Consider the following 26,667-nt stretch of genomic DNA (forward strand, 5'->3'; position numbering starts at 1 on the left):
CCCCTCATATTATGAGAAAAAATACTTGTATGAGAAGGGCAATTTCTCCTCATGAACAGCTGGCGGTAACATTAAGATTCCTAGCAACAGGAAGGAGCTACAAGGATTCGGAATTTTCATCTGCAATATCGAAACAAGCAATGAGTGAAATAATACCCAACAGATGTGAAGCTATTTACGCTTTCCTGAAGGATGAGTTCATGAAGGCAAGTCAAGTGAATTAAGTCTGTCAGCGAATTGTTTACCGAAAAGAGTTATCCAAAGTTCAGAAATCTAGAAGATCTGGTGTAGGAGTAGATCAAGTATAACAGCCAACGTTATGGTATTTTGATCTACTTGTCTTTCTTAGTGATCAAGAAACGCCAAGACCAAGCAGGAATACAATTGAAGATGAAATTGGAGTGTCAATGTGCGAGGAAATGGAACACGATGTAATGTAAAACAAAACTGGTTCGCCCTGCAACTCTCGCAGTAAATTTACGTGAGAAAACTGCTTTCGCTTTAGCAGCCACTGTCTACACCATTTTGACCGCTTTCTCTGTTTCCTGCGGTTGGTATGAATGTTTTTTTGCAACACAAGTTGCGAACACAGACCACAACAGAACTTCCTCCATTTCTATATTTCAAAATAACTGAATTAAATTTCGACGTTTACGGGGAGCGTAGTCGCTTGCCACTGATATTTCATTTCTACACCGACAGATGGCGGGCGAGTAGTAGATTGGGGTTTGTGTCGTGTGAACACACCACATTTGCAGCGATCTTTTGCATGTACAGATATCTGCGCCGATGTCTGCGCAGACAGATCGTTGCGTGTGGACCGGGCTTTAGCTTTTCAGTTTATTTTATGTTGTCTAATTTTTTCCACCTTCCCGATGCGTGTATTCTCTTGGCCTGTAAGCTCACTGGTGCTGGCATGTATCTCGCAACAGTCTCATTCAAGACTATCGACTTTGGTTACGAGTTGATTTGTTCGATAGTCAACCTGCGTGTTTACAAAGTTCTGAATTTGAAGAGTGTTTCCAAACACGTGCAAAATGGAAACATCGAAAAAAGCTCGGCAAGAAGTTTTATTAACAGCTCAGCAAATATCCCTTGCTAAAGTTTTAGCATCAAATGATAAAGCAATACGTGACAAAGGCATTAAAAGATTAAGCAAATGGATAACTGCCAGATCAGGTAGCAAATTAGGTGAGACCAGGTCGTTCATATCATGACAGTTATTCGTTAACATTCATGTTACTTAGCTTTCCTTCAGTACGATAAATATGCATACTTGAAATATAACTTGTATGTGTAATTTACGTTCAACATATAGTTTCCGTCCATTTTAATGGTAGTGGAGTTTATTTATTGTTTCAATGTGACTTTTGACGTAGGTAGTTAATTTTCCATTGCAGAATTTACCAAACAGGATTTGATGACTATATGGAAAGGTTTATTTTACTGCATGTGGATGGCTGACAAACCGTTGTACCAGGTAACACACTTTAATGTATGGTTATATGTTTATTATATAACGAACATCATACCATATAACTTTTCATATATATGTGTGCCCAAGCACTCGATATAATACCCAACATGCCATTTACACTGATTTGTTTACAGGAGGAGTTAGCAGAACGAATTGCAAATTTAATTCATTGTTTCAAGAAATTGGAACAGGGATTACTTTATGCTGAGTGCTTCCTTCTAACATTGAGGCGGGAATGGTTTGGAATCGACCAACACCGTTTGGATAAATTCATGATGGTAAAATTTGTAAATACTTTCTAAAGTTAGTGGCTGTGATTTTCTGGATAGTAAATTATGCGAGCTGATACATTTTGTTCATATTAGAAATAACATCCAAAAGTAAATCATAGCAGGGAAGCAATTAGTTACATAAGTTGGTCATAATTTACAAGTTTCTTTGTATGGAGTATATGATTATTTAACAATTAAGATGTAGGAACGTGGACTGACTGCATTCACTCCCCATCCACCATCGACAAAGAGTAGTAGCTAGGCGCTACAGTCTTGAACCGCGTGACCGCTACAGTCACAGGTTCGAATCCTGCCTCAGACATGGATGTGTGTGATGTCCTTAGGTTAGTTAGGTTTAAGTAGTTCTAAGTTCTAGGGGACTGATGACCTCAGAAGTCAAGTCCCATAGTGCTCAGAGCCAGTAGTAGCTGCATGTGTAAACCCACAGCCACACCAACACTGAAAATATCACAAATAAAAATTTTCTGTATTTCACCATATGTAGATTATTACAGAACTCTAACATTTATTCAAGGGATATCCATGAAATTTTGAGTGCCACTATTAGCTGATAAATACTAGTACAACGCAAGTCTGAATAATTGTTGTCATTAGCACTTGCTTCTGTGAGTTAAGTCAGATTTGTACAGTGCCAAATGGCCTTGTTTTTATTAACAACACCAGTTTTATTTTTAAGTGACAGCAGTAAAGCATATGAAATATAAATATGCACTGTAGAATGATCAAAGGCAAAAGTACATGTGAATGACAGACCCTGTGTCAAAATTAAAATGACTTGCATGTGTAGGCCCTAATCAAACAATATTGCGAAAAGGAAAGTTGCTACTCATCATATAGCTTGTGTGTGTGTGTGTGTGTGTGTGTGTGTGTGTGTGTGTGTGTGTGTGTGTGTGTGTGTGTGTGTGTGTGGTTTTCTCCTCTCTAATTTTGACAAAGGCCTTAATGGCTGTGTGTGTGTGTGTGTGTGTGGTTTTCTCCTCTCTAATTTTGACAAAGGCCTTAATGGCTGAAAGCTTTATTTGTGACAATCTTTCTGATGTGCGTATCTGCAACTCAGCATCTCTGCAGTGTGGTGAGTAGCAGCTTTCCTTTTCACGATATGTGTAGGCTCCAGTTAGCTGCACACCACACTATGGGAGATGCTGTCATTACATCTCTGCAAGCCACTGTAGAGTGCACTGTGAAGAGAACAATGCACTTTCCTATTCTAGTCATAAGTGCAGCATCCCAACATGTCTTAATCACAAATTGTTATAATGGTTATTGTGTGGGATATACAATTGAGGCAATAGAATCAGTTTAGCCACCTGACATGATTGTCATTGAAGGGGAGTTGGAACACATTATCCCGACAATGTTAAATTTAGTGACTTGGCCTCCCTGTATTTCAGGAACCACTGTAGCCATTGACATGAAACTTTTACAGGACATTAAACTGTATGTTTTGAGTCTACTGAACTACAATAATTGCATTTCAGCACTGCTTTCAGAAATACAATTTTTAATTACACAGTTAAAATTTTGTGTACTTTTTTGTATGTTATCCTAAATAATTTTAATTATACATAACATTATGTTCTTCTTATAGTTCAGTAGACTCAGGATTTGTATGTTATTACTCCCTGAAAAATTTGAATATTCTACTCGAAGTGGTTTCTGAGATTTAGGGGAAAATGTAAATTTTCAGGGACGGCTTCTGAAGTTTCTAAAGACTATAACTCACTTAATATATGCTTATTTTTTTTATTTTTAGTCACTCAGAAGCACCCTGCACCATACTGTCTATCTTCCTCTTTAACATTTTTCCATGTTTTTTCTTCTTTCTGGACTCCTTAGTGGCCAACTGTGCTGCATACTCTGCTTTATCAATGTGAATCTTGTCCATATGTTGAAGTTCTCTGATGCAGTTTGCTCCAGGATTAATTCCCATATGCTGTAGCACTTTCACCCTACCAATGTTGCCATCATTAAAAACAATAATAGCATCACTGACACCCCACATTAGCGTCTTCATTCCAGCAAAAACAGTTTTTGGCAAGCGAGTCCATATAAGAGTATTGAAGGACTCGGGATTTTGAGTCTGACCATGCAGACACTTCTTCAGTGATTCAGGATTTTCCAGGTCTCGATTAATAGGTATTATGATATCCATGACTGCTGCTTGGATGGAATGTTTCAGTTCTGGGCATTGCGGTAATTGCACCATGAATCAGTTCCATGAGGTCAAAGGTGGTGTACTGGTTTTTCATCTGTTGACAGTCTATGGAAGTAGGTAGTCCATACTGCCTGCTTCATTTTCAATAGTTCCTCAGTATTATTTGTAACGGCCATGCCATAATACTGCTGTAGTTCATTAATCATTTTGTTTGTAAGCCTGCCTCTTATGGTTTTACCATCAGAAAGTTTGTCTCTCAAACTTTGCTTCAGCTTCCTCAATCTGGTGCCCATCCTCTTCTGGACATGACGAACTCTTTTAACCTTTATAACACAGCAATCCACAGCCTTCTATGTAAAAAATTACCGATAAATTAGATCTTGAAGTAATGCATGTAAAAAATTTAACATTTTCAAATGGTGTAGATTATATCCAAAAAATAAAATACTTCCCATTTGAGTTTGTAAGCGATATATATTATTTTATTTGGAAAATTGCAAATTTTATAATGAGATAAAAATCCGAAAATGTGAAAAAAATATTTTTCCCATTTTTAACTCCCCTTAAACTATTCTAGCAGGATTACATGGAAAGTCTCTATATTAAAGATCACTGAGCATGAAAGTTAACACTCCAGTATTGGTGAACTGACTGTCTACAATTTTAGTCGTTGCATAGTTGTGAATGTCATTGATATTCTCCTATAATATGAACAAGGGGTGCTTTCAATCTCTCAAGAGAGCTAACTTCTAGACCAAGGGCAGTGCCAGGCAGTGCATTATTCATCTGTTGTACACAGGTTGACAGTGTCAATTTTGTTTAGCCAACGAAAGGACTGTTGTGTAATTAACCTTTGAGCAGTGACAAAACAGGTGATGTCAAGCACTGAAATTGAAACTGTTCTATATTCACTGTACATTGTTCGTGATTTCTTTCAATTTTTGGGACAGCAGCTTGACAGTTTGTTTACTTCTGTTTTGTAATAGAGGTTGTGATGATACTTGTATGTAGTGGCACCTGAGGTCACGGTTAAGTTGAAAGATGACAGTTTGGTTGTGAGCTGGTGAAACCAACAAATGTGATATAAAAAGAAGATATTTGTTAAAATTGGGGTTATGGTGACATATTGTTTGTAGAATCACCCAAGATCCATCGTGAAAGGTGATGGTTTGGTTGAGATTTGGTGAAGAGAACAAATTTGTTGTTATGCTGGGAAGTCTGCCTCCATTTACCAAACAATTAATGTTGTTGAAACTTCCTGGCCAAAACCACAGCTTACCTTCGTCAGTGTTCGCATGTTAAAAACATCTCTGTATTTTGTGTCAATATTGCAGTTATATTTTATGTGCCACCAATTTATTTTTAATGTTACAGCAGCTATCTTTTAAGTTTACCAGTTTTTCTTCTCTTCTCTCCTCCCTTTTTTTTTTACAATCAGTTGCGGAAAAGCTCTGTAATGTGCCCACATGCCATGTGCCAATCTTGCTCCATTAAATAGGCTACATAAGTAATAACACTTATGTATGATCAGTAGTGTTATTCTCGAGCAGTGCTGATAGAAAGTTGCACAAGTCTCTTATTTGTGGTCTCCTTTGCAACTTTATTACACCTTCCTAGATTCTTCTCAGCATTAGAAGTTACACACACACACACACACACACACACACACACACACACACACTTATACATACAGAGAGTGAAGAAGATAGAGAGACATTGAAAGAATACTATGGACAAAAAAAATTCATATTTGTAAAAGTATGATTTAAGTGAGAGGACCATAGTGAATTAGTTGGGAGTAAGAGGCTGAATGATAGCAGTAGTGAGGGAAGTAGACAAAGGCAGATGATGTGGTTGCCAGAGAGGGAGTACTGGAAGTTGCAGGGAGCCATTTCATTTGCAGGACCAAGGAATATGTTAAGAATAAGACAGTTCAAAGAAGCAAGTATTAGGAGATGGGGATCTGTATGTTACCACTTCTGAAGCTCATGTTCAAGTCATCAGAGTTGTTCTCACCTGTGTTCTTGGCCAGTGTATGGTAAACCTTACTCGTGTCTTTAGTGTAACAGTGCCTATTCATTCATCTGGACCTCTGGTCATGTCCACCTAAAAGGCTGTGTGAAAGTTGTTCAGCTGGTATGTAATGTGGCTGCTTTCAGAGGTAATATTGCTTATTATGGTGTAAAAATAAAAAATACCTATTACAGGACTGGAATAAGTTATAGAGGTTGGGTGCATGGGACACACAGTCAAAGCTCTGGTAGATAATGTGATGTAGTTGTTCAGAGCATGTATATTACGTAATAAAGGAACCAGTCCTTTATAGTTGGTCTGTAGGAATATTAGGGATCTTGGAGGATACACTTCTGGACCAGGTTTTGGGGGAACACATTCCATATAATGTACTGAGTAAGAAATTGCTCATCATTGCAGATGAACAGTCTGCAAGAGGCAAGGTTGTGCTGGAGACACTTTTTGGTGCAAAAGCATTGACTGATATTTGATGAGTGGAGTTAGTCATTTCATGTATGCAGGGGCTTTTATGAGCTCGGGGGGGGGGGGGGGGGGGTTGACCTCAAGGAATATGGAGTGTTTAGCTAAGGACAACGAGGCAAAATTAATGGTAAATATGGAAATGCTGCAGTGAATGTGAGCCTTGGTCCTGCTTTTATACCATGAAGATATTGGAGGCTGAACCAGGTGAATAAAGGGTTGAGAATTTGAGTGTGTAGAAATGTTGCTTCTAGTTGGCATATAAACTGATCTTTGTTCCAAAGTACCAGGCCAGTGCTCATGCCATGACATCGATTTGTTTTTATATATACCCTTCGGAAGAGAAGTAGTTGTGAGTTATACAGTCTTTCATAATTATAAGAAGTGTGATGGAAAGTTTGTAATCAGCAAGACATGGGAAGGTAGTCTTTGGTTTCAGGAAAGCCATGAGCATGGGGAATGTTGACGTATATGGAGGCACTGAAAGCAGTAACAACTCAGAGGCCAGGTAGTTATGGGATAAGTATTGTGGAGAGCACTGGAGGATATGGTTAGTGGCCCTAATGTAGAAAGTTGGCTGCAAACAATATTGAAGTTGATCAACTAGACCATAAATTTCTTGTGTGATGTCACAGTAAACAGACACAGTGGGGTGTCCACAGTGTTTTATAATTGTAGATTTTAGGATTCTGGGGATTGGAGATCACATGAGACTACATAGCAACATTAATGGAGCCGTTGTCTGTTGGAGAATCACGAGTGAAGTATCTTTCAAGTTTGTGGATGCATGCTCATTCATCTTTAAAGATATCTGTGTTGTTGGGGCAGGGTATGGAGGTTTCCAGTGGATAGGAGGGCAGTTATAGTCTGTCCGTAAACTGAAAAGTGAGCAGTGCTTGTTGTGGAAGGAAGAGGCCTTTCCCAGAAGAATGCTTCAACTGCCATACAGGTTAACTAAAAACGAGTTTCTCGTCAGGAAGTACAGTGTAACGTGTGCTGATTTACGTATATTCTGTTCTTGTTCATTTCTCTGGACTGTAGTTGTATTAGTTATTAATTCCTTTACTCAGTATAGTGTTTACACATTTAGTGGAAAATAAAACACTTCCAGGCATGTATGTGGACCCTCTGTTTTAAAAGGTGCACTGCAGAAGGGCCGGTGTAACTGTGTGAAACGGCTTGTAGTTGCTCCATGATATGTAGATGGGTAGAGGGAGTGGGCAATTGCTTGCTCATCCATCAGTTTGCAGACAGATTATACCAACAATCCAACTATTACCTCCCCCTTATTATGCAGTATTGCCACAGACTGTAACAGCTGCATTACATCCTATGCTCAGACTTTGAGTACTGTTTTTCCTACCTTCAGATGAGGATTGTGCTCCCCAAAACCCTTCCCACTTCTCCCAAATTGTTATTGTCACCCTCACAATGTATGAAACATCCTAAACCATGGCACTCCTATCTCAAATGCCATGTCACATGGGTCATATGCAGGTGAAAGACCATTGCGCAAGAATTGTCCCTTGCACGCACTCAGCACACCCTCACTTCACTTATCACTAGAGTCTGCCCTTCAACAACTCTGCCTTTCTCCAGGTGGCTTTTTTTTTTCACTTCTGACTCACTCACCTCATCTGCACTACTCTTTGGATTTCCTCTCGATCCTATACTGCTCCTTCTACATTCAGTCTTTCTCCTATGTGTGTTTCTGAAAAAATAAAAATAAAAAAATATCAAGCTGAGCTACAGTGTTTCAGGTCTTGTTTAAATGCCTATTTACTGCTCAACTGACTAGTTATGTTTGTTTATTCCATTGTTTTCATCCCAAAAGTTTCATATCTCTGCAAACCCATACACTCGGAAATAGCCATTTAAGTGCTAATTTAAAGCATTAGAAAGTAGCAAAATATAATAAATTAAAAACAGCATTCCTGTTAAGTCACTGTGTTAGGAATCGGCAGTGCCAAACAAAATGTGGAAGTTTGCTGTGGCTTCCTTTTCGCTTGTAACTTTTAAAACTATCTACGCATTTAATGTGAATCATATTACAGTGTTATATAATGTTAATGTGTTTGTTGGACTTGAATTATATGATGCGCATTTGCCACCAAGGCAAAAATAGCATTCCTTTTTTTTTTTGGGGGGGGGGGTGAGAGAGAGAAATCCCATACCTTGCTGAGTTTATACCCCTGTCTATGTTAAATAAATTCAGTACCTACACTTATTATCAAAAAATTTAACCATATAAGGTGTATCAAATGAAATTTGTAACTGAATTGGAGATTTATTGAAAATTGTGCACTTCACAAAATAAAAAGAATAATATAGTGGAAGCCTCTAATACCAAGTCACATTTATAATCGGACAACTCATACAAACACCTGAGCATAAAAATTTGTAGGCATATGAAAATAAATGGTCACATAAATTCAGTGGAAGGTAAGGCAGGTGGCTGACTTTGGTTCATATGCAGTATACTACGGAAATGCAGTCAGACTACAGAGGAGGTTGCTTACGAAAAACTCGTGCGACTTGTTGTATAATACTTCTCAAGTGTTCAGGACCTGTACCAAGTATGACTAACAAAGGATATTGATCATATACATAAAAAGGGGGGGGGGCAGCACAAATACTCATCTGATAGAGGAGCTGTTGAGTTGCAGACAGACACAACAAAAAGACAGCTATACATTTAACCTTTTGGCCAAAAGGTCTCTTTCTAAAATAGAAAACACACATTCACGCAAACACAACTCATACACACTGACCACTGTCACCAGCCACTGAGGCCAGGTTGCAACTGTGCTTAATGGAGGTAAGAAGGAAGCTGGGGGAGGTGGAGGATGCAGTGCTGATTGTGGTAGCATGAAGGGACACCGTGGGGACACAGTACGGCTGCTAGATGAAGTTGAAAGGTTTAAGGGGGATGGAAAAGGAGAAAAGTAGAGGGAAAAAAGAGTAGTTGGTGTAATAGAAAGCTGTGTAGTGCTACAGTGGGAGCAGGGAAGGTGGTAAATGGGTGAAGTACAAGAACAAGCAAAGGTTGAAGCCAGGGTGGTTGCAGGAAAGTAGGATGTTTTGCAGGGAGTGTTCCCATCTGCACATTTCAGAAAAGTGGAGTGTTGGTGGGAAGGGTCCAGATGGAGCAGTATATGAAGCAGTCATTGAAGCGAAGCACATTGTGTTGGGCATCATTTTCAGAAACTGAATTACCCAGATGTCTCTTGGCCATAGTTTGTCAATGGCCTTTCCTGCGGAAAGACAGCTTGGTGGTTGTCATGCCCACATAGAAAGCAGTACAGTTGCTGCATAGTTTGAAAATCACATGATAGCTTTCACAGGTAGCCCTACCTTTGCTGGGATAGGTGATGCTTGTGACTAGAATGGGGTAGTTGGTGGTGGGAGGATGTATGGTACAGGATGATTGCTGCTTAGTTTGTAAATCACATGATTGCTTGCACAAGTAGCTTAGCCTTTGATGAGATAGGTGATGCCTGTGACCAGAATGGAGTAGTTGTTTGTGGGAGGATGTATGGGACAGGTCTTGTATCTATGTCTATTGCAGGGATATGAACCAGCAAGGGGCTGGGATCAGAGCTGGAGTATGGATGGACAAAAGTATTACGTAGGTCCTATGGGTGGCGGAATACCACTATGTGAGGGGTGGGAAGAATAGTGGGTAGGATATTCCTCATTTCAGGGCACGATGAGAGGTAATCGACACCCTGGTGGAGAATGTGATTCAGTTGTTCCAGTCCTGTGGTACTGAGTCACAAGGGGAGTGCTCCTTTGTGGTCGAATAGTGGGAATGTGGAAGACAGTAGGTGACTGGAAAGACAAGGCACAGGAGATAAGTTTCTATGCAAGGTTAAGAGCATAATTTCAGTTTGCAGAGGCCTCGGTGAGACTTTCGGTATATTTGGATAGAGCCTGTTGGTCCATACAGATGTGACAGTCACTGATGGCTAGGCTGTATAGAATGGACATGCTGGTACAGAATGGGTGGCAGATGTCAAAGTGGAGGTATTGCTGGTGGTTGGTCAGTTTGATGTGGATTGAGGAACTGATATAGCGGGGGGAGAAGTGTTGAAGTTCTGGAGGAATGTGGATAGGGTATCCTTATGCTCAGTGCAGATCACAAAGCTGTCATCAGTGAATCTGAAATAGGTGAGAGGTTTTGGATTCTAAGTGGTTTGGAAGGATTCCTCTAAGTGGCCCATACCATGCCATGCAGGTGTCAATTGCCATACCACCGATTTGTTTGTAGATAATGGCTTCAAAGTAGAAGTAATTGTGGGGATCATGGTGATCAGGAAGGAAATTGTAGGTTTGGAGTCTGTTGGGCATTTGGAAAGGTAGTATTCAGTAGCAGCAAGGCCATGGGCATAAGAGATGATAGTGTAGAGAGAGGTGCCATCAATAGTGACAAGGAGCGTGTTATGGTGTAAAGGAACAGGAACTGTGGAAATTTGGTGGAGGAAGTGGTTGCTGTCTTTTATACAGGGTGGTCAGAAACAGTCTGAAAAGCTTGTAAGGGTATTTGGCGGAGGGAAGATTGTGCTGAGAAATAATTGTCAAGAAAAAAATTCGAAACATTGCACTTTTTCAGAGTTATGTAGTGTGAAAGTTAGCCAATCAAGTTTATGTGTGTGCAAATTCAAGCACTTGCATACACCAACATGTGGTAATGCACCAACATCTGTGGGTCCTTGAGGTACCACTTGTTGAAATGCTCATTACTAGTTAATATGTGCCTTTTTCAAAAGTTATTAATTTAAACCAGGTGAGCAAAAGTTACAATTATCCAGTTTGGGGAGAACTAATTTGGCAAGACTGCCTCTGGCAGGCTGCTTCAATTTGCACCTGTGATGGCCTGATTGGTTAACTTCAGTGCTAAATAACTCAGAAACTGCACATGGTCACAGACTTCTTTCTTAACTCTTATTTCTCTGTGCAACACCCCCTACAACACCCTTACAAGATTTCCAGTCTGTTTCTGACCTTCCTGTATTGTAGGGTAGATTACAGGTAATGGGCTGAAAGTGTTGGGCCATGAGAGCAGAGTTGCTCTCAGTGGGGACACAGTAACCGGCCACAGTGGGGCTTCTGAGTTGTTGGGTTTACAGACTTTAGGAAGCATGTAGAGGGTAGGAATGTGGGGAGTGATAAGGGTGAGGAGAGAGTGAGTTTCAGAGGAGAGGCTCTAGGATAGCCGTAAGGATTTGAGAGACTGAAGGTCCTGTGGGATTTCTGGAATATGGTCACTGTGGAAGGGTTTATAGGTGGATAAGCACAGTGGTTAGCCCACTGGACTCACATTCGGGAGGATGATGGTTCAAACCCGTCTGGCCATCCAGATTTGGATTTTCCTTTATTTCCCTAAATCGCGTAAGTCAAATGCCAGGATGGTTCCTTCGAAAGGGCACAATGATTTCCTTTTACCCCCTTCTGTAATCAGAGCTTGTGCTCCGTCTCTAATGACCTAATTGTCGATGGGATGTTGAACACTAATCTCCTCCTCCTGCATCGTCTTATGTGCATACCACTATAAATACTTGTACTGCTCACCTTTATCTCATTTTTATTAGACAGTAGTCCATGTCTCTCTGGCATAAGACAAACAGGTAGTATGCATTAATTTTTTAAGCTTTCCATTTCACACACGTTGGAAGCTTAGTTTTAAAAACTCTTGTTTAGTTTACTGGAAGAACTCTTGGTCACTTTTACTCTGACATTTATTTATTCCCCAGGCCACCAACTCATTAACTTTAACAGCCTTAAATACCAAAACTCCACTACTGACTCCGTGACTTCATTGTTAAATTACACTGTTTTCTTTTCAGTGTGTTGGTTATACACTATTTTAGTTCTATTGCCAGGTCCACTTTTTATATTTTTCTGTTGATAGTGGTTTCTGAGGTATGTGGTCTGAATATTTATTTACTTGTTTTATAGCTATATGCTAATGAAATAAAAGTAATGAATTCTTCTGAAATTGTTTCAGCTTGTTCGTCGATGCATACGTCAACTGTTTGCATACTGCTCGTCACACTCATGGCCCAGTGAAACTTGTGAAGGTATTTCAGGCTTGTTGGAACGGGGCATCACATCGTCTGCTGAGTCATCCCCATCGCTGGGTTTGTTATTTCATATGGCTGACATAATACTTGAAGAACTGGCAAAAGTGGAAAGCCCTGAAAAGGGCCTTCATGCTGTTCTCTTGCCCTTTGCTGCATTAATTGCTTGCAGTAAAGATGGACGGATTCGGCAGCATGTTTCAGAAAGGGTGTTTCATCACTTGATCCAGCAGTCTCCACTTGGTATTGAATTTCAAGAAAAATTTGAAGCCTGGAAACAGGTTTGTTAAATCTTTATCATGATTTACTACCACCTGTGTGTGTGTGTGTGTGTGTGTGTGTGTGTGTGTGTGTGTGTGTGTGTGATTTGAAGCAGCTGCAACATTATGGCCCAGCAGATTTTCAGTGGCAATATTTTTTTAAAAAAAGAAAAAAAAAACATTGCTCAGAATTTGACTTGGATTCATACAATATTGTTCATTATAAATTCTCAGTGTGATTGTTTCAAAGATGATGGTAAAATCCTTTTGGTGCATCTTTTATACTTTTTCCCTAATGACATTTCCATCAACATGATATGAAACTAAAATTCTCAATATGCAGCATTTTGCACTTTCTGAACTTGTCATAAAATATAGTTGAAGACAATGATATATTTTATGCAAGTTATTGAAGTGCTGAAGTTGTTGCTCGGTTTAGTTCCAGGCTTCAATGATAAAACAGTTAATTCCTCAACAAGTTATGAGAATAAAAATTACGGTTGCAGTCATGTAAATAAGGATTTTTGTCATGTAGTTGAGGGACTAAATAAAGGTACTAAGTCATCAATGAAACTCTCGCTATCTTGAGTGGGTCAGCAGAGTTTTACAGGTCATGACAAAATTACTGCTTGTTTGTATGAGACAAATCGAAAGTGTTTGCTGGACTTTTGTGGGCGATGCACTAATCAAGCTATTGAGTGTGCCTCTAGCACCAATACAGTATTTGTTGTGGGTTTGTCCCCTCTCTTTCCAATCTCTACAAAGGTTCTCTCAAAATACTGTAAGATTAAAACCTGTGAAACACATACACAGCATATAGTATGGGGTTAGGCGTATCGACATTTTCAGGGTTGTTGCTGAGAATGAATGCTTTTAACATATGCATATTTGCTAGTTTCACAGCATTGTGGGAAAGCCTCTGCAGTATTTAAAAGGAAAGAAGAGGAACCTATGAGAAGCTGGTGCTCAGAGTTGGTGTATGAGGTGTTCTTACACTAGGTAATCATTAGCGCATTACTCTAAAAAGGCAGAGATCTGAGATCTAATCCCAATCTGGCTCTCATTTAAAAACTTGTCATGAATCAACGCAGCATCTTCTTTGCATAGAATGATAATTCACTACCAGAAAGTGTTGCTTGTTTAAATATGGGATACTTGGTCATCTTTGCTGTATTACATCACCTTGCAGTGTTTAACAATTATAATAGAGTCAGTGCAAGATGATCCCTGACAGCTACACACTGCAACTGTCAGGAACAATTTATGCCAATCCCCCTGTGGGTCCGAAGGTTAGAATAGGCTTGAGGTATCCCTGCCTGTCGTAGGAGGTGACTAAAAGGAGTCTGTCACTTTTCGGCCCTATAAGTTCAGGTCCCATTTTATGGTTTGACCTGCCACTTTTCAAATTCTACAGAAGTAGGGCCATATGAGAAAGGACGCCTTACGTGGGGCATGAGTTATCAATTTAGATTCAATCTCCTGAACCTCTTGTCATCATTTAGCGTCTCCACCTGCAGTTCAACTATTTAGGTAAGGACACTTCTGGGGTATGTCATCTTCTTCCGTTGTCTCCTGTCCTCTTTTGCCCCATGACAGTATTGGATTTCTCTGTGCCCAATGTTCAGCACAGTAGCCAGTCTGTTGTGGTGGTGCCATCATGTACCCATTTGGTGGTTGGCCCCCTGACAACACAGGGATTGCACTGCTGATGCCTGAGCTGTAAACTCCCCACGTATGCCAAGGAGTAGATGCCTGTCTTCCTGGAGCATCAGGACTCCCAGCAACGGTCATCATGCCAGGTGGCCTTTGCTGTGGCTAGGTGGCACCCGTGGGGAGAGCCTGTGATCCGAGTGGGTGGCATCAGGGTGGATGACCCGCATTGAAGTGGACTAAGTCATCTCTTGCTGGTGACTGTACGGTGCCAGCAGTCTCTAAGAAGGGCAAGATTGAGTTCAATGCTGACAGATATGACCCTAAATCGTTTCCCTCCCTCGCTACACCATGGTAGGAACGTAGGGCTACAGAAAGAAGAGAGGCATATTCACTTCGGTGTGGGGACTCCTTTCTACCTATGAAGCCTCAATCTTTTGTTGAACATCTTGAGGATAAGTTTGGGGAAGTGACAGCACTGTCCAAGATTAGAAGCGGTGCAGTCTTGATTCAGACAGCATCCCCAGCCCAGTCCCGGTCGTTACTTGCTTGTGACTGGCTGGGTGATATTCCCGTTTCCGTCACTTCCCATAAAAGCCTCAACATGGTCCAGGGGATTATTTTCCATCGTGACTTCCTCTTTCAGTCTGATGAAGAGCTCGGTGCCAATCTAGAACAGTGGGGTGTTCATTTCATCCGTCGCGTTTACAGGGGACCCAAAGATGACAGGGTTGCTACCAGTGCCTTCATCGTGGCCTTTGAGGGTGATTCATTGCCTTAAAAGAAGGTGATGGTTTACTGCTGTGATGTTAAACCATACATCCCTCCTCCCCCTATGTGGTGCATTAAGTGCTGGAAATTCGGGCACATATCTTCCCGCTGCACTTCCAATGCCACATGTCGAGACTGCAGACGTCCACTGCATACAGATACTCCCTGTGCGCCTCCTCCCACGTGTATCAACTGCAGAAAGCAGCACTCCCCCTGCTTGCCAGACTGCATAGTACTCCAAAAGGAGTGGAAAATTATGGAGTGCAAGACCTTGGACCGGTTGACTTACCAAGAGGCTAAACGTAAATTTGAACGATTACACCCCATTCAGTTGACATCCACATATGCTGCAGCTACATTACCATCGCCATCACAAGTACCAGTCATACCACACACTGTGCCACGGACAGTGGGTCCTCCGGGCCTCCAGAATACATCTTCCCCCTTGGTGGTAGGGGGAAAATCTCCTTCCATTGCTCCAAAAGAACTTACTTTGGGAGCAAGCCCCCCCCCCCCCCCCCCAAATGCAAGGGACATCGGTCCCCTCCCCTCAGTCGGAGAAGCAACAGGCTCCTCTCGTGCGGAAGGGGTCCCTTGGGACCCTCTCTCCCAAGGTCTCCACTAATGCCACAGCAGACACTCACCAGTGGCTAAAGGAGCCAAAAGCTGCTTGATGAAGAGCTTCAGTCTTTCTCCTTGCATGAAGCTACTTCAGAGAAGTCCGCCCAGCAAGCCCCTAAAGAGAAGCGAGAGGACAAGCAAACAAACAAGGTTGCCAAGAAAAAGGACCATCCGGTGGCCCCAACACCATCACTCCCTACTAATTCCGCACCTGTGGATGAGGTGGAGATCTCAGCATCCCCTGAGGACCTGGAACTCACAAATGCCTCATCCACAATAGGAATGGATACAAATACTCACTCGGTGGCAGCAGGTGACCCTGAGGCGTAACGTACCTCCTTGCACACTTCCATGCCTTCCCAGTCTCATGATAACGTCATCCTCCAGTGGAATTGCTGCAGTTTTTCCACCACCTGGCTGAGCTATGGCAACTGTTAAGCTTTACACCTGTTTTCAGCATTGCCCTCCAGGAAACCTGGTTCCCGGCAATGTGGACCCCTGCTCTTCGCTGCTATTGGGGATATTACAAGAACAGTAGTGACTATGAGAGTGTCAGGTGGAGTTGCATCTATGTCCTGAACTCAGTATGTAGTGAACCTGTGCCCCTCCAAACCCCTCTTGAAGCTGTAGCTGTCAGGATAAGGACGACCCAGGAAATAACTGTCTGCATCGTATACCTTCCTCCAGATGGTGCAGTACACCTGAATGCATTGGCTGCCCTGATTCAACAACTCCCTAAACCTTTCCTACTTTTAGGAGATTTTAATGCCCATAACCCCTTGTAGGGTGATACTGTGCTTCGTGGCCGAGGTAGAGATGTGTAAACTTTCCTTTCTCGACTCGACCTCTGCCTCTTAAATATTGAGGCCCCACACATTTCAGTATCTTATGTCACTTATTCGGCAATTGATTTATCCCTCTGCAGCCCAGGACTTCTCCCATCTGTCCGCTGGAGAGCCCACGATGACTTGTGTGATAGTGACCACTTTCCCATCTTCCTGTCAATCCCCGAGCACCATTCACCCAGACATCTACCAAGATGGGCTTTGAACAAGGCAGACTGGGAAGCTTTCACCTCTGCTGTCACTATTGAATCTCCCTCACATGGTACCATCTATGTGGTAGTTGAGCAGGTCGCTAGAATGATCGTTTCTGCAGCGGAAAACACAATCCCTTGTTCTGTAGAGTGCCCGCGGCGAAAATCAGTACCTTGCTGGTCACCGGTAATCACTGAGGTCATTAAAGAGCATCGGTGAGCTCAACACTGACATAAGCGGCACCCTTCTCTAGCTTGCACATTGCCCCGATACAGCTTCTGGGCCAGATCAGATCTACAGTCAGATGACCAAACCTCTCTCATCCGACTACAAACGACATCTCCTCATCATCTTCAACCAGATCTGGTGTGATGGCGTCTTTCCATCACTATGGCAGTAGGGCACCATCATTCCAGTGCTCAAAACCCGTAAAAACCCACTTCATATGGGTAGCTATTGGCCCATCAGCCTCACCAACGTTCTTTGTAAGCTCTTAGAACGTAAGGTAAGTTGGTGGTTGTGTTGGATCCTGGAGTCACATGGCCTACTGGCTCCATGCCAGAGCAGTTTCCGCCAGGGTTGCTCTACCACTGATAATCTAGTTTCCCTTGAGTCTGCCATCCGAACAGCTTTTTTCAGCCGCCAACACTTGGTTCCCATCTTTTTTGATTTACGAAAAGCTTACGACATGACCTGGCGACGTCATATCCTTGCCACATTATATGAGTAAGGGTGGGTATTTGGCCTTCTCTCTGATGTCACCACCCTCCCCCCATTTGAACTCTGTCACACTTTCTTTGCATATATTTGTTTTGGTAGTTGTCTTTTCCCTTCATGTGTTCATCTCAAAACGACTCTGAACAGTATGGGACTTAACATCTGAGGCCATCAGTCCCCTAGAACTTAGAACTACTTAAACCTAACTAACCTAAGGACATCACACACATCCATGCCCGAGGCAGGATTCAAACCTGCGACCGTAGCGGTCGCGCGGTTCCAGACTGAAGCGCCTAGAACCACTCGGCCACACTGGCCGGCTGTTCATCTCACCTTGTCTTTTTGGCGTGGACATTTTAATGTGTTGCAGAGTGGTTGGCTTATCCTCTTTTATTATTGTGATCAGCCAGCCCAGACCGTATGCTCTACGGTTTTAATACCGTCTTCTACTTTTCCTTGTGTTGTATGTTTCCCCAGTTTTTTTGTTTGTTCCATTCGTTTTCTTTTTACGTATGGTGTTGGGTGTTTTTGTACCTTGAGCCTTGCTTGCGTCAGAAAAAAGAGACTAATGACCCTGTAGTTTGGTCCCTTTATACCCAAACCAACCAACCAACTTATGCCGAGTCAACATGTTCCACTATCACTTTTCATATCCTTCAAATGCATTTGCAAATGGTATCTATTAAGAAAGACTGTTGTAAACTTCTGTATAAACTTTTGTTTTTCTTATTTTACTGGCCTGGTCATTTTGTAGGATTTCTATGAGTGGAACTAGTATGTTTGTGTCACACTCTGTTTAAATGTATTTGTTCTTGGAATTTTAAAATTCGTCTTCTTATTGTTGCTTAAAGCCTCTTGTGTCCACTGCTGACTCTGAGTAAGTATCTCTGTGACACACTCACACTGACTAAAAAGGCCATGATGAAATGTGCAGGTCTTCCTTCAATCTCTTCTATCTCCTGTATTAATTTTAGGCTGTTTAGTAAGTCAAGTTCTGGTCATACATGAAGATTTTGTAAAGTATCTCTGTCATAGGTAAATACTTCCTTATAATTCTTCCATTGAATGGCTGGCAACTGTTTGAGCTACCGGTTTTGTTTGACTATTACATGTTGTATCACTCTGCTTACATACTCTCAAATGTTTTATGATTTTAGTTGATTTATCATGAACGGTGTAATCAAACAATAGTGTGTCTTTGTAGTTGTCTTTCATAGGTATCTACAAACACCTGTACATATGTAGATTGTTCTGGCCCTCTGAATATGAAACCACATTCAGCAAGTAACAAGGGCCAACAATGAAAATGTCTCTCAGCCGATAACAAGACATTCTGGTTTTCCAAACAAAGCATGGAAGTAGAAATGGTCTTGAATGATATATGTGACTATAAATACCAACTATATTTTGTATCTTCTTGTGCCTGGCTTTATATCTACTACAAATGGTCTCTACTAGCCACATTATATGAAAGGAAGAGCATACTTTCGTACCACTTTCATTTCTCCCCTTTCCTGTTCCATTCATTAATGATGTGTTAGAAGATTAACAGTTGGTAAACTTCCATATGAGCTTAGAGTTCTCCGATTTCACCCTTCTAGTCATTTTATTAGATACATGTGATGGTGCAGAAATAATGCAGGAATTTCGAACTACTATGATTAGGTTTATTTTGGTCATTATAAAATGTATTTACACAAATGCAGCCTGTAAGTTAACCAATTTAAGAATTGCAATTATTTTTTAAAAATGATATCAGAAAGAGATTGTCCTCTTTTGTGTACACACATTAAAAGTATTTCCTTAAAGTTCTGCTTAACTTTTGTCAAAGTATCCTGTGAAACAGCAGAAATTTCTTCACATATTGCAGCCTTTAGAGCATTGAGAGCCAACAAGGTTTGCAGCCATATATTTTGTATTTTGAATGACCCCCATAAGAAATAGTCAGAAACCAACAGACGTGGCATGCCGGACAGTGGAGACCACCAAAATGTGAGATTGAGGAAACATTTCTCGTACAACTGCCATGAATGAATTAGTCATTTCGACTGTGGCTCCATCTTTTTGGAACTACATTTCTGCCACGTTGATCCCCAAAGCCTCAAGTTGTGCCCACAAAAAATTGTGTAGTATTGTGACATAACATTCAGAATTTAATGTTGCACTCATGCCACTGTATTCTTCAAAACAATTGCATGATTACAGGCTGTTTGAAATATCCATAATCATACCGGTTGCGATTTTATCTGCCAAGTAACAAATACCACGGATATCCACATCCGCGCAGACCTCTAGTCATAGCATATACTTGAAATATACATAGTGGTTGATGGTTTCCATAGGTAACTTAATTTGTGTGATTAAATCTTGTCCTTCACCTTGCAATATCTAGACGGCTTTACATTTGGGATCTTCCTGTATTATCATCTAGAGTAAAAATTAATTAGTGTGGAAAAAGTAATTCAATTTTTAACACTATTACTGCAAGTTTGTGTATAGTATAATGCTCTATTGCAATCTAGCATTACCATCTGGGATGATTTTTTGAAGTTTGACCATGTGCTAACCTAATAGGAAGAGGGTATCAAACAGTATTTTCGTTTCTATGGCAAGTAATAGAAAGACTAACAGACTGAGTTTTGGAGGTAATGAAAGTAATAAAATGCATACAAATAAAATAATCTACGGTCACCAACCTAATTAGGCATAATACTTTGAAACATTAAGTTTAAAGAAAAATGAACATGGGTTGCTGAAGTGACTTTTGTTAATGCTCCTTTTCAATAGTACAATGGATACACACAACTAACGAACAAATTACATAGTGGCTAGCAATAGATAGCTTTTACACAAACCAGCAAACATAGAGAACTACAGGGTGGCGCATGAAATGTGTTACCAATTGTTTCTTTCACAATTTACGACTCACATTAGATATCCCGCTGGGATCTCTACAGCAGTACCAGCAGAGCTTGGAAAAACAAATGAGTTACGAAATGACGTGTCATTCACGATACTGCCGGTAGGAGACTAATAAGCAGCAATGACTGACAATGGAAGACTGACAACACAGCAACGATCGGCCATTGTGTTAATTTTGCATGAAACGAAAAGCCTTGTTGTGACTCAGAGGTGTTTTCAACAACAGTTTAACACACGATGGGTCCCTTGCAAGAAGACCATCCACAGGTTGTACGATAAATTTGTACAGGAAGGAACAGTATTGGAAGCGAAGTGACCTCGGCCTAAGCACGTTTGTTCATCGGAGAATATTGAAGCAGTACGAGTTGCTGTACAGAGAAGTCCCGGGAAATCGTGTAGAAAGGGAGCAGTGCAACTGGGAATATCCAGACGCTCCGTTCAACGCATTCTTAAAAGTGACCTCCATATATACAAGATGACCTGTGCACAGAAGCTCACTGAAGAACACAAGCAGTAGAGACTACTGTTTGCTCAGTGGGCAGAGGATAGGGAAGAAACTCTCAACAACGTTTGGTTTTCAGACGAGGCGCATTTTCATTTAGACGGTGTGGTTAACAAACAAAATGTACGCTTTTGGGCCACTGAAAACCCACAAGTGCTTCATGAACGACAACATTATGTTCCGAGGATTACAGCGTGGGCAGCAATTTCCAGTCACGGACTTATTGGACCCTTTTTCTTTGAAGAAACTGTGAACAGTGAGCGTTATTTGAGCATGCTTCGCAATAGCTTCATTCCACAGCTTCTTGTTACTGCCTTGCCCTTCAACACGCAGTGGTTCATGCAAGATGGAGCAAGGCCACATACTGCAAACACTGTATTGGAGTTTTTACACGAGCATTTCGACATGCAGATCATTTCGCTCAGGTTTCCAGGTCGCTTCAATGATGGACAAAATCGGCCCCCCAGTAGTCCAGACCTCAATCCATGTGACTCTTTTCTTTGGAGGTACCTAAAGGAAAAAATTTTCCCAAAATATCCACATGATTTAATGGAGCTCAGAAGACTTATTCATCAAGTATGCAGTGAAATTACGGAAGACGTGTGCTGTAGGGTAATCACTAACTTCAGTGTTCGTTTGAAGGAAGTTAGGAAACGAAATGGTGGACATATTGAGCATGTGCTGAGTTAGAACAAATCTCCATGGACGGCTCTTCATTGTAGTATGTGTTCCTTTCAGATTGTATTGGCAATAAAGTTTATATTCAAAAACAAAATGGTAACACATTTTGTGCGCCACCCTATAAATAATACTTCACTCATAGTAATAAAAGTTACTATTGCAATCATTAATTGATTCAGTACTAATTCAACATTAAAATTTTACTAAAGACACACTGGACTGAAATTGGGCATGGAAAGAGTTCTGATTTCAGCTAACACATACATACCACAAATGAAATTAAATAATTCTACACCTATACTTATTATGCCTTCATTATTAGCAATGTCACAGATTTCTTTTAATAGCAACGAAAAACCCAATTATCTTTCAATTTGAGAATAGATTACTGTGGGGAGCCATAAACTGTTACTTTCTCTACATGCAAACTCTGGCACCAGTTGCAGTTTAATAACATTACATTTTTAGCCCCACTTGCAGTAGTTTATGTTTTAAAGCTTTAACACAAGTTAGTCAAATATTAAGCTCAAACAATTTCAGAAAATAGTTCATAATACTAATCAATTCCCGTTACTTTTCACCGTAGTCCAACATAAGTGCCTTTCTCACCACCTGTGAAGCAGGTAGCTTTGATAACATTCAAATATTTTAGCACTGAACTTTAACACCTTTAGTGCAACAACAAACCATTATATTTTCAGAAACATGGTGCTTGGTTATCTGTATGTTAAGGGCAGGACCCTGCAGTTTGTAATTAGGACAAATTTTAAGGTGCAAACACAGTTTTATGTCACTGGAATTGTTATTGAAGGAAAAAACAAAAAAAGGAAAAAAAACACTCACATCAATATACTGGTCCATACTGTGATACATATCTGAATTCCTGCAGTTGGTGGAGCAGTGGCGCAATAGTGGTGGCAAGGACATGATGGCTAAGTGGTCCCATGCTCTTGAAGTTGAATGCTCTTTATAAATTCTTCTTGTCAACATATTTCCTTCATTTCAGAGCCATTCCATGAAAACAAGAGCACCATACGCCAGCCAAAACCACATCCGAGGCAATTTCAACATAAATTTGCTTCCCAATGCCTTACTTGGCACCTGCATTGTTAACAGTACAACATCTAGCCACTGACTGTGTAACATGCTCTCTCTCTTGCCGCCCAGATTGACTGCCAAATCCACCTTTTCCCAGGCACCAAGCCCTTCCATAGTACAGGGGGGTTCACTACCTCTTTTAAGTTACATCGTACAATTTCCCTAATTATGAACCAGTATTCAAAGCACAATTTCTCTTTTACGAGCACACACATTTTTTAAAGTTTCATTATTTTTAAACATTATTAAGTTTTTACAATAGATATACTTTACAAACTTCCACTTCCCTCTGACAATTCAAAGATCTTAATCAGTAAAGAACAACTACTTCATAGTTACATACACATAATTACATTGTTTAAACTACTTACACTCGATACTGGTGTTACAAGGTGGGGGAGGGGAACTTGTACATATGCAAATGGGGGAGGGAGTGACAGCCTGCATCCACATATTTACTTCTGTCGGCCAGGTAAAATATCTTGACGAGGAAAACGTAGTCATATAATAACTAATGAAACAGTTGTGTTTGTTGTGTCATTTCAGGCTGGATTTCCAGGGAACAGTTGGCGTGACATGGTACCAGTGGATGTCAGTGATAATGAAGGTGATGAACCAGATGAAGAACAGGATGAAAATGAAATTTCTTCTTCAGTGACTGGAGAAAAGCTTCTTGACCCTAGAGCTGGGAAGGTTGATATAGTGTTGCCAACTATAGACTTTGATGCTGTTGAAATTGCTTCATTACTTAAGTCACAAATGCAGAAGGCTGCTAATGTGAAACAGAGGAAGGCATTGAATGTTCTTGTATCACAGTAAGTGCACAGATGAAATTCTAGTTATGCTACCCCTTTTTTCCTGCTTTGCTGTTCATGTACAACAGGCTACACAAACTTTTATAAAACTTGGAATAATCTAATTACCATGAAAGATAATAAACTACAAGTATTTGATTACATTGTACAATATAGCTTACAAACTTGATCAAATGGTTTGTGTACTCTGTTTAATTATACAGGCCAGTATGACCAAAGATGATGCCCACTGATTTCTATTACTTTGTAATTCTTATTTTTAGTTGTAAGATTGCAACTTTCTTCCAGAAGCTGGCGGTATAGTTGTAATTGTATGTACTATTAGTGGACACTCTGATCACAAGCCTTACACTATATAGACAATAATAATCACACCACTAACTTCATTTGTTGCACTTCCCAATTCATGAGCCAAAATTTGGGAAAGATAGCTCAATGATTAAAACAGTGGGCTCCAAGCTAGGAAGAATGGGGTCCAAGTCCTCAAATTTATCAGATATTATATTGCTTATGAGCAACAGAATTAGTAGGGTATAATGGTTGTTTTCAAACAGATAACAGAAGCTATGCATCTTAGGATGGACACTGAGAATGAGCCTGCTCCACGATAGCTCAGCCATTGGCTACAATTCAGGGCGACTGCTCAGAGCAGATTTCAAGATGAGCATATCTCTCTCCTACCTGACCTGCTCTACAAGTGCCATAATATCTGTTAAATGTGCCTCAAACCATTCTGACAGCTCAGAGGGCAGATACTTGTGCGGTGCTGTAGGCAAACAATTAGATGGACATGATTCACAGTAGTTTCCTGTGTTTCTCCCTCCATGAAGGCAGGTGTATCTGGGGTCCAGTTTCTTCACACACAAATGTCCTTCACAGTGGAATATGTCCACTGTTTGTTTGACCAGTGTCTGTCAAGTAAAATGAACTGCCTCATCTGTTTTTCAAAGTATTCTTACCACTTCATAAGTTGTAAGGTGTGCTGTAACTCATTAATCCAGTTGAAATTGTGAGCATAAAAAGTAGTTTTCCTGTGTCCATAAAATCTTTGTCCCCTGTGGCATGCAATTAGCAGAGATACACCTGTTGTACAGTGGCTTCTGTATGCTACAAGGAGGAGGTGAATTTTTGCTTGGTGTGGCTGTTCACAGTTTGTGGTTATTCAGTATTGAATTAGCAAGTGATTTCCTACACTGTGACCTGTCTATCCACTGATACGATATATGATAGTGGTGGCCCGTGACATCAGCGTGTTGTCTCCTGTGGCAGTTGACTGATTTGTTTTGTCCCAAACTGAGGTGCACCTTCGACAGTTTGATACTTGAAATTCCCAGTGCCTACATGCCTTACATGTAATGTTACGTGCTCAGTCACCCACAATGAGCTGTGTGTTTACCATGTGCATTGACCACATTGAAGTTGACTGTCACACTTATGCCCAGTCAAGAGACATCCCAGTCATAGGGAACTGCAAACTGTTCCATTTTGCAGGGTGGGAGGAGTGCTCTCTCTCTCTCTCTCTCTCTCTCTCTCTCTCTCTCTCTCTCTCTCTCTGTGTCTGTGTGTGTGTGTGTGTGTGTGTGTGTTTTCTTCTTCCTGGTCATCTTGCTGTAGCAGAAAGTGTTCCTGCTGAGTATACTGTTTCCAATCTTGCTTTAAAGATATTTTATTTGTTGACTGGTAGTACTGCAAATTTATATTCAGTATGCAACTACACTGAAAATAGTGTGTATTCATAAACCATACTACATCACCACAAAAAATAAAGCAACTTATGATATTGTCTCTGCTTTGCAGTTGGTTCTAAAATTATGAATTTTGTATTCACTTACACAATCCTAGTTAACATCTTTCATTTGTGCTCTGTATAAGGTGCGTAATTTTTTTATCTTTTGAAACTAGTAGAATCTTTCAAGCATTTTTACTAACTTTTCCAATTCTCTTGGCAGATTTGTTACTCTTTCTAATGGCAAGTATCCACTTGGGTTTAAGAAACCACCAGGATCCACAGATCGTCCCAGTCGTGCTGACCACCAGGAAGAACTCTGGCAAGCAGCAGAAGATCTAATTGGATTTGAAGAAGATCTGCTGCGAAAGGACCCTAATGATGAAGGTGATGATAACAGTAGTTCACAACCACTCAAGAAAAGGAAGCGTCCTGATGCTGATGCTGAAACAGTTCAAGGCAAAAGAAAGAAGCATAAATTGTCTGAGGAAAATTCAGAGCACCCACGTGATTTGCAGAAAAGCGGTGGTGACCTAAAGAAACCAAAGAAAGGCACCCACAACTTGAATAAAGGAAAGAAGTCTTCCACAGTTGTTAAAAAAGCTGGGGAGGAAAGCCAGGGAAATGAATTAACATCGGAGGGCAATGATAATGTGACATTTAACAATAGTGTTGCAGACTCAAAAAGATCTAACAGAATAGTACTGTCTCAGAAGAGAAATGAGAATGATGATGTACCAAGTAAACAAGTTAATGCTGGAGTGCAGTTATCTGACAAACTTCTGAAGGGGAGGCAGAAAAGGAAACTTAAGGCTGCTCCTGTTGAACTGCTCACACATACGGCTAGTAATGCCAGTCAAACAAGGAAAACTAAAAAGAGTAAACAGCATAGTAAAGCCTTCAATGTAGCACAGAATGATGAGAACCACTTCCAACATTCTGATCTGGATTTAGTTAGTGGTGCATCAGATTGTAATCAAATTAATAATGTGCGTACAACAAATACTGTTACAGGCGGTAGCAACTTTTTACTTGCTGCTAGGCAGAGTCCAGAAACACGTGCAAAAAAGAAACTAAATGGCTCAATCCATGGAGAAGAAATGGGTTTGTGCATAGGAAATACCCTCCAATCTCTCAGAAATAATGTAAATGTAACTAAGATGGCCACAAGGAAGAGCCTGCCCTTACAGCAGACCTCTTCGCCATACATCCCAAAGAAACGAAACAGTCTTTCATCGTGGATTGTAACAGAAGTATCACAAGTAAGTCAACTACGTCTGAAACATTAATAAAATTATCTGGAACTTCTTTCAGAGTCTTATCTCTTCCAACTAATTTGTGAAAATGAAATTAAAGTCTGTGTATCTAC

At 40.7% G+C, this 26,667-nt stretch overlaps 1 protein-coding gene across 1 annotated transcript in view; it reads left to right on the plus strand.

The window, feature by feature from the left end:
* The first annotated feature begins 952 nt into the window (after nucleotides 1-952).
* The window catches only part of LOC126253288 (ribosomal RNA processing protein 1 homolog), a 33,034-nt gene continuing 7,319 nt past the window's right edge, over nucleotides 953-26,667 (plus strand). The window contains exons 1-6 of the mRNA XM_049954514.1: nucleotides 953-1,191; nucleotides 1,401-1,480; nucleotides 1,612-1,755; nucleotides 12,426-12,779; nucleotides 23,304-23,572; nucleotides 25,522-26,560. Of these exons, the coding sequence (XP_049810471.1) occupies nucleotides 1,038-1,191; nucleotides 1,401-1,480; nucleotides 1,612-1,755; nucleotides 12,426-12,779; nucleotides 23,304-23,572; nucleotides 25,522-26,560 (2,040 nt within the window). The 5' untranslated portion in view covers nucleotides 953-1,037. The remainder of the gene's footprint in view (nucleotides 1,192-1,400; nucleotides 1,481-1,611; nucleotides 1,756-12,425; nucleotides 12,780-23,303; nucleotides 23,573-25,521; nucleotides 26,561-26,667) is intronic.

Source organism: Schistocerca nitens, chromosome 4 (genome assembly GCF_023898315.1).
Source record: "Schistocerca nitens isolate TAMUIC-IGC-003100 chromosome 4, iqSchNite1.1, whole genome shotgun sequence".
Classification (NCBI taxonomy): domain Eukaryota; kingdom Metazoa; phylum Arthropoda; class Insecta; order Orthoptera; family Acrididae; genus Schistocerca; species Schistocerca nitens.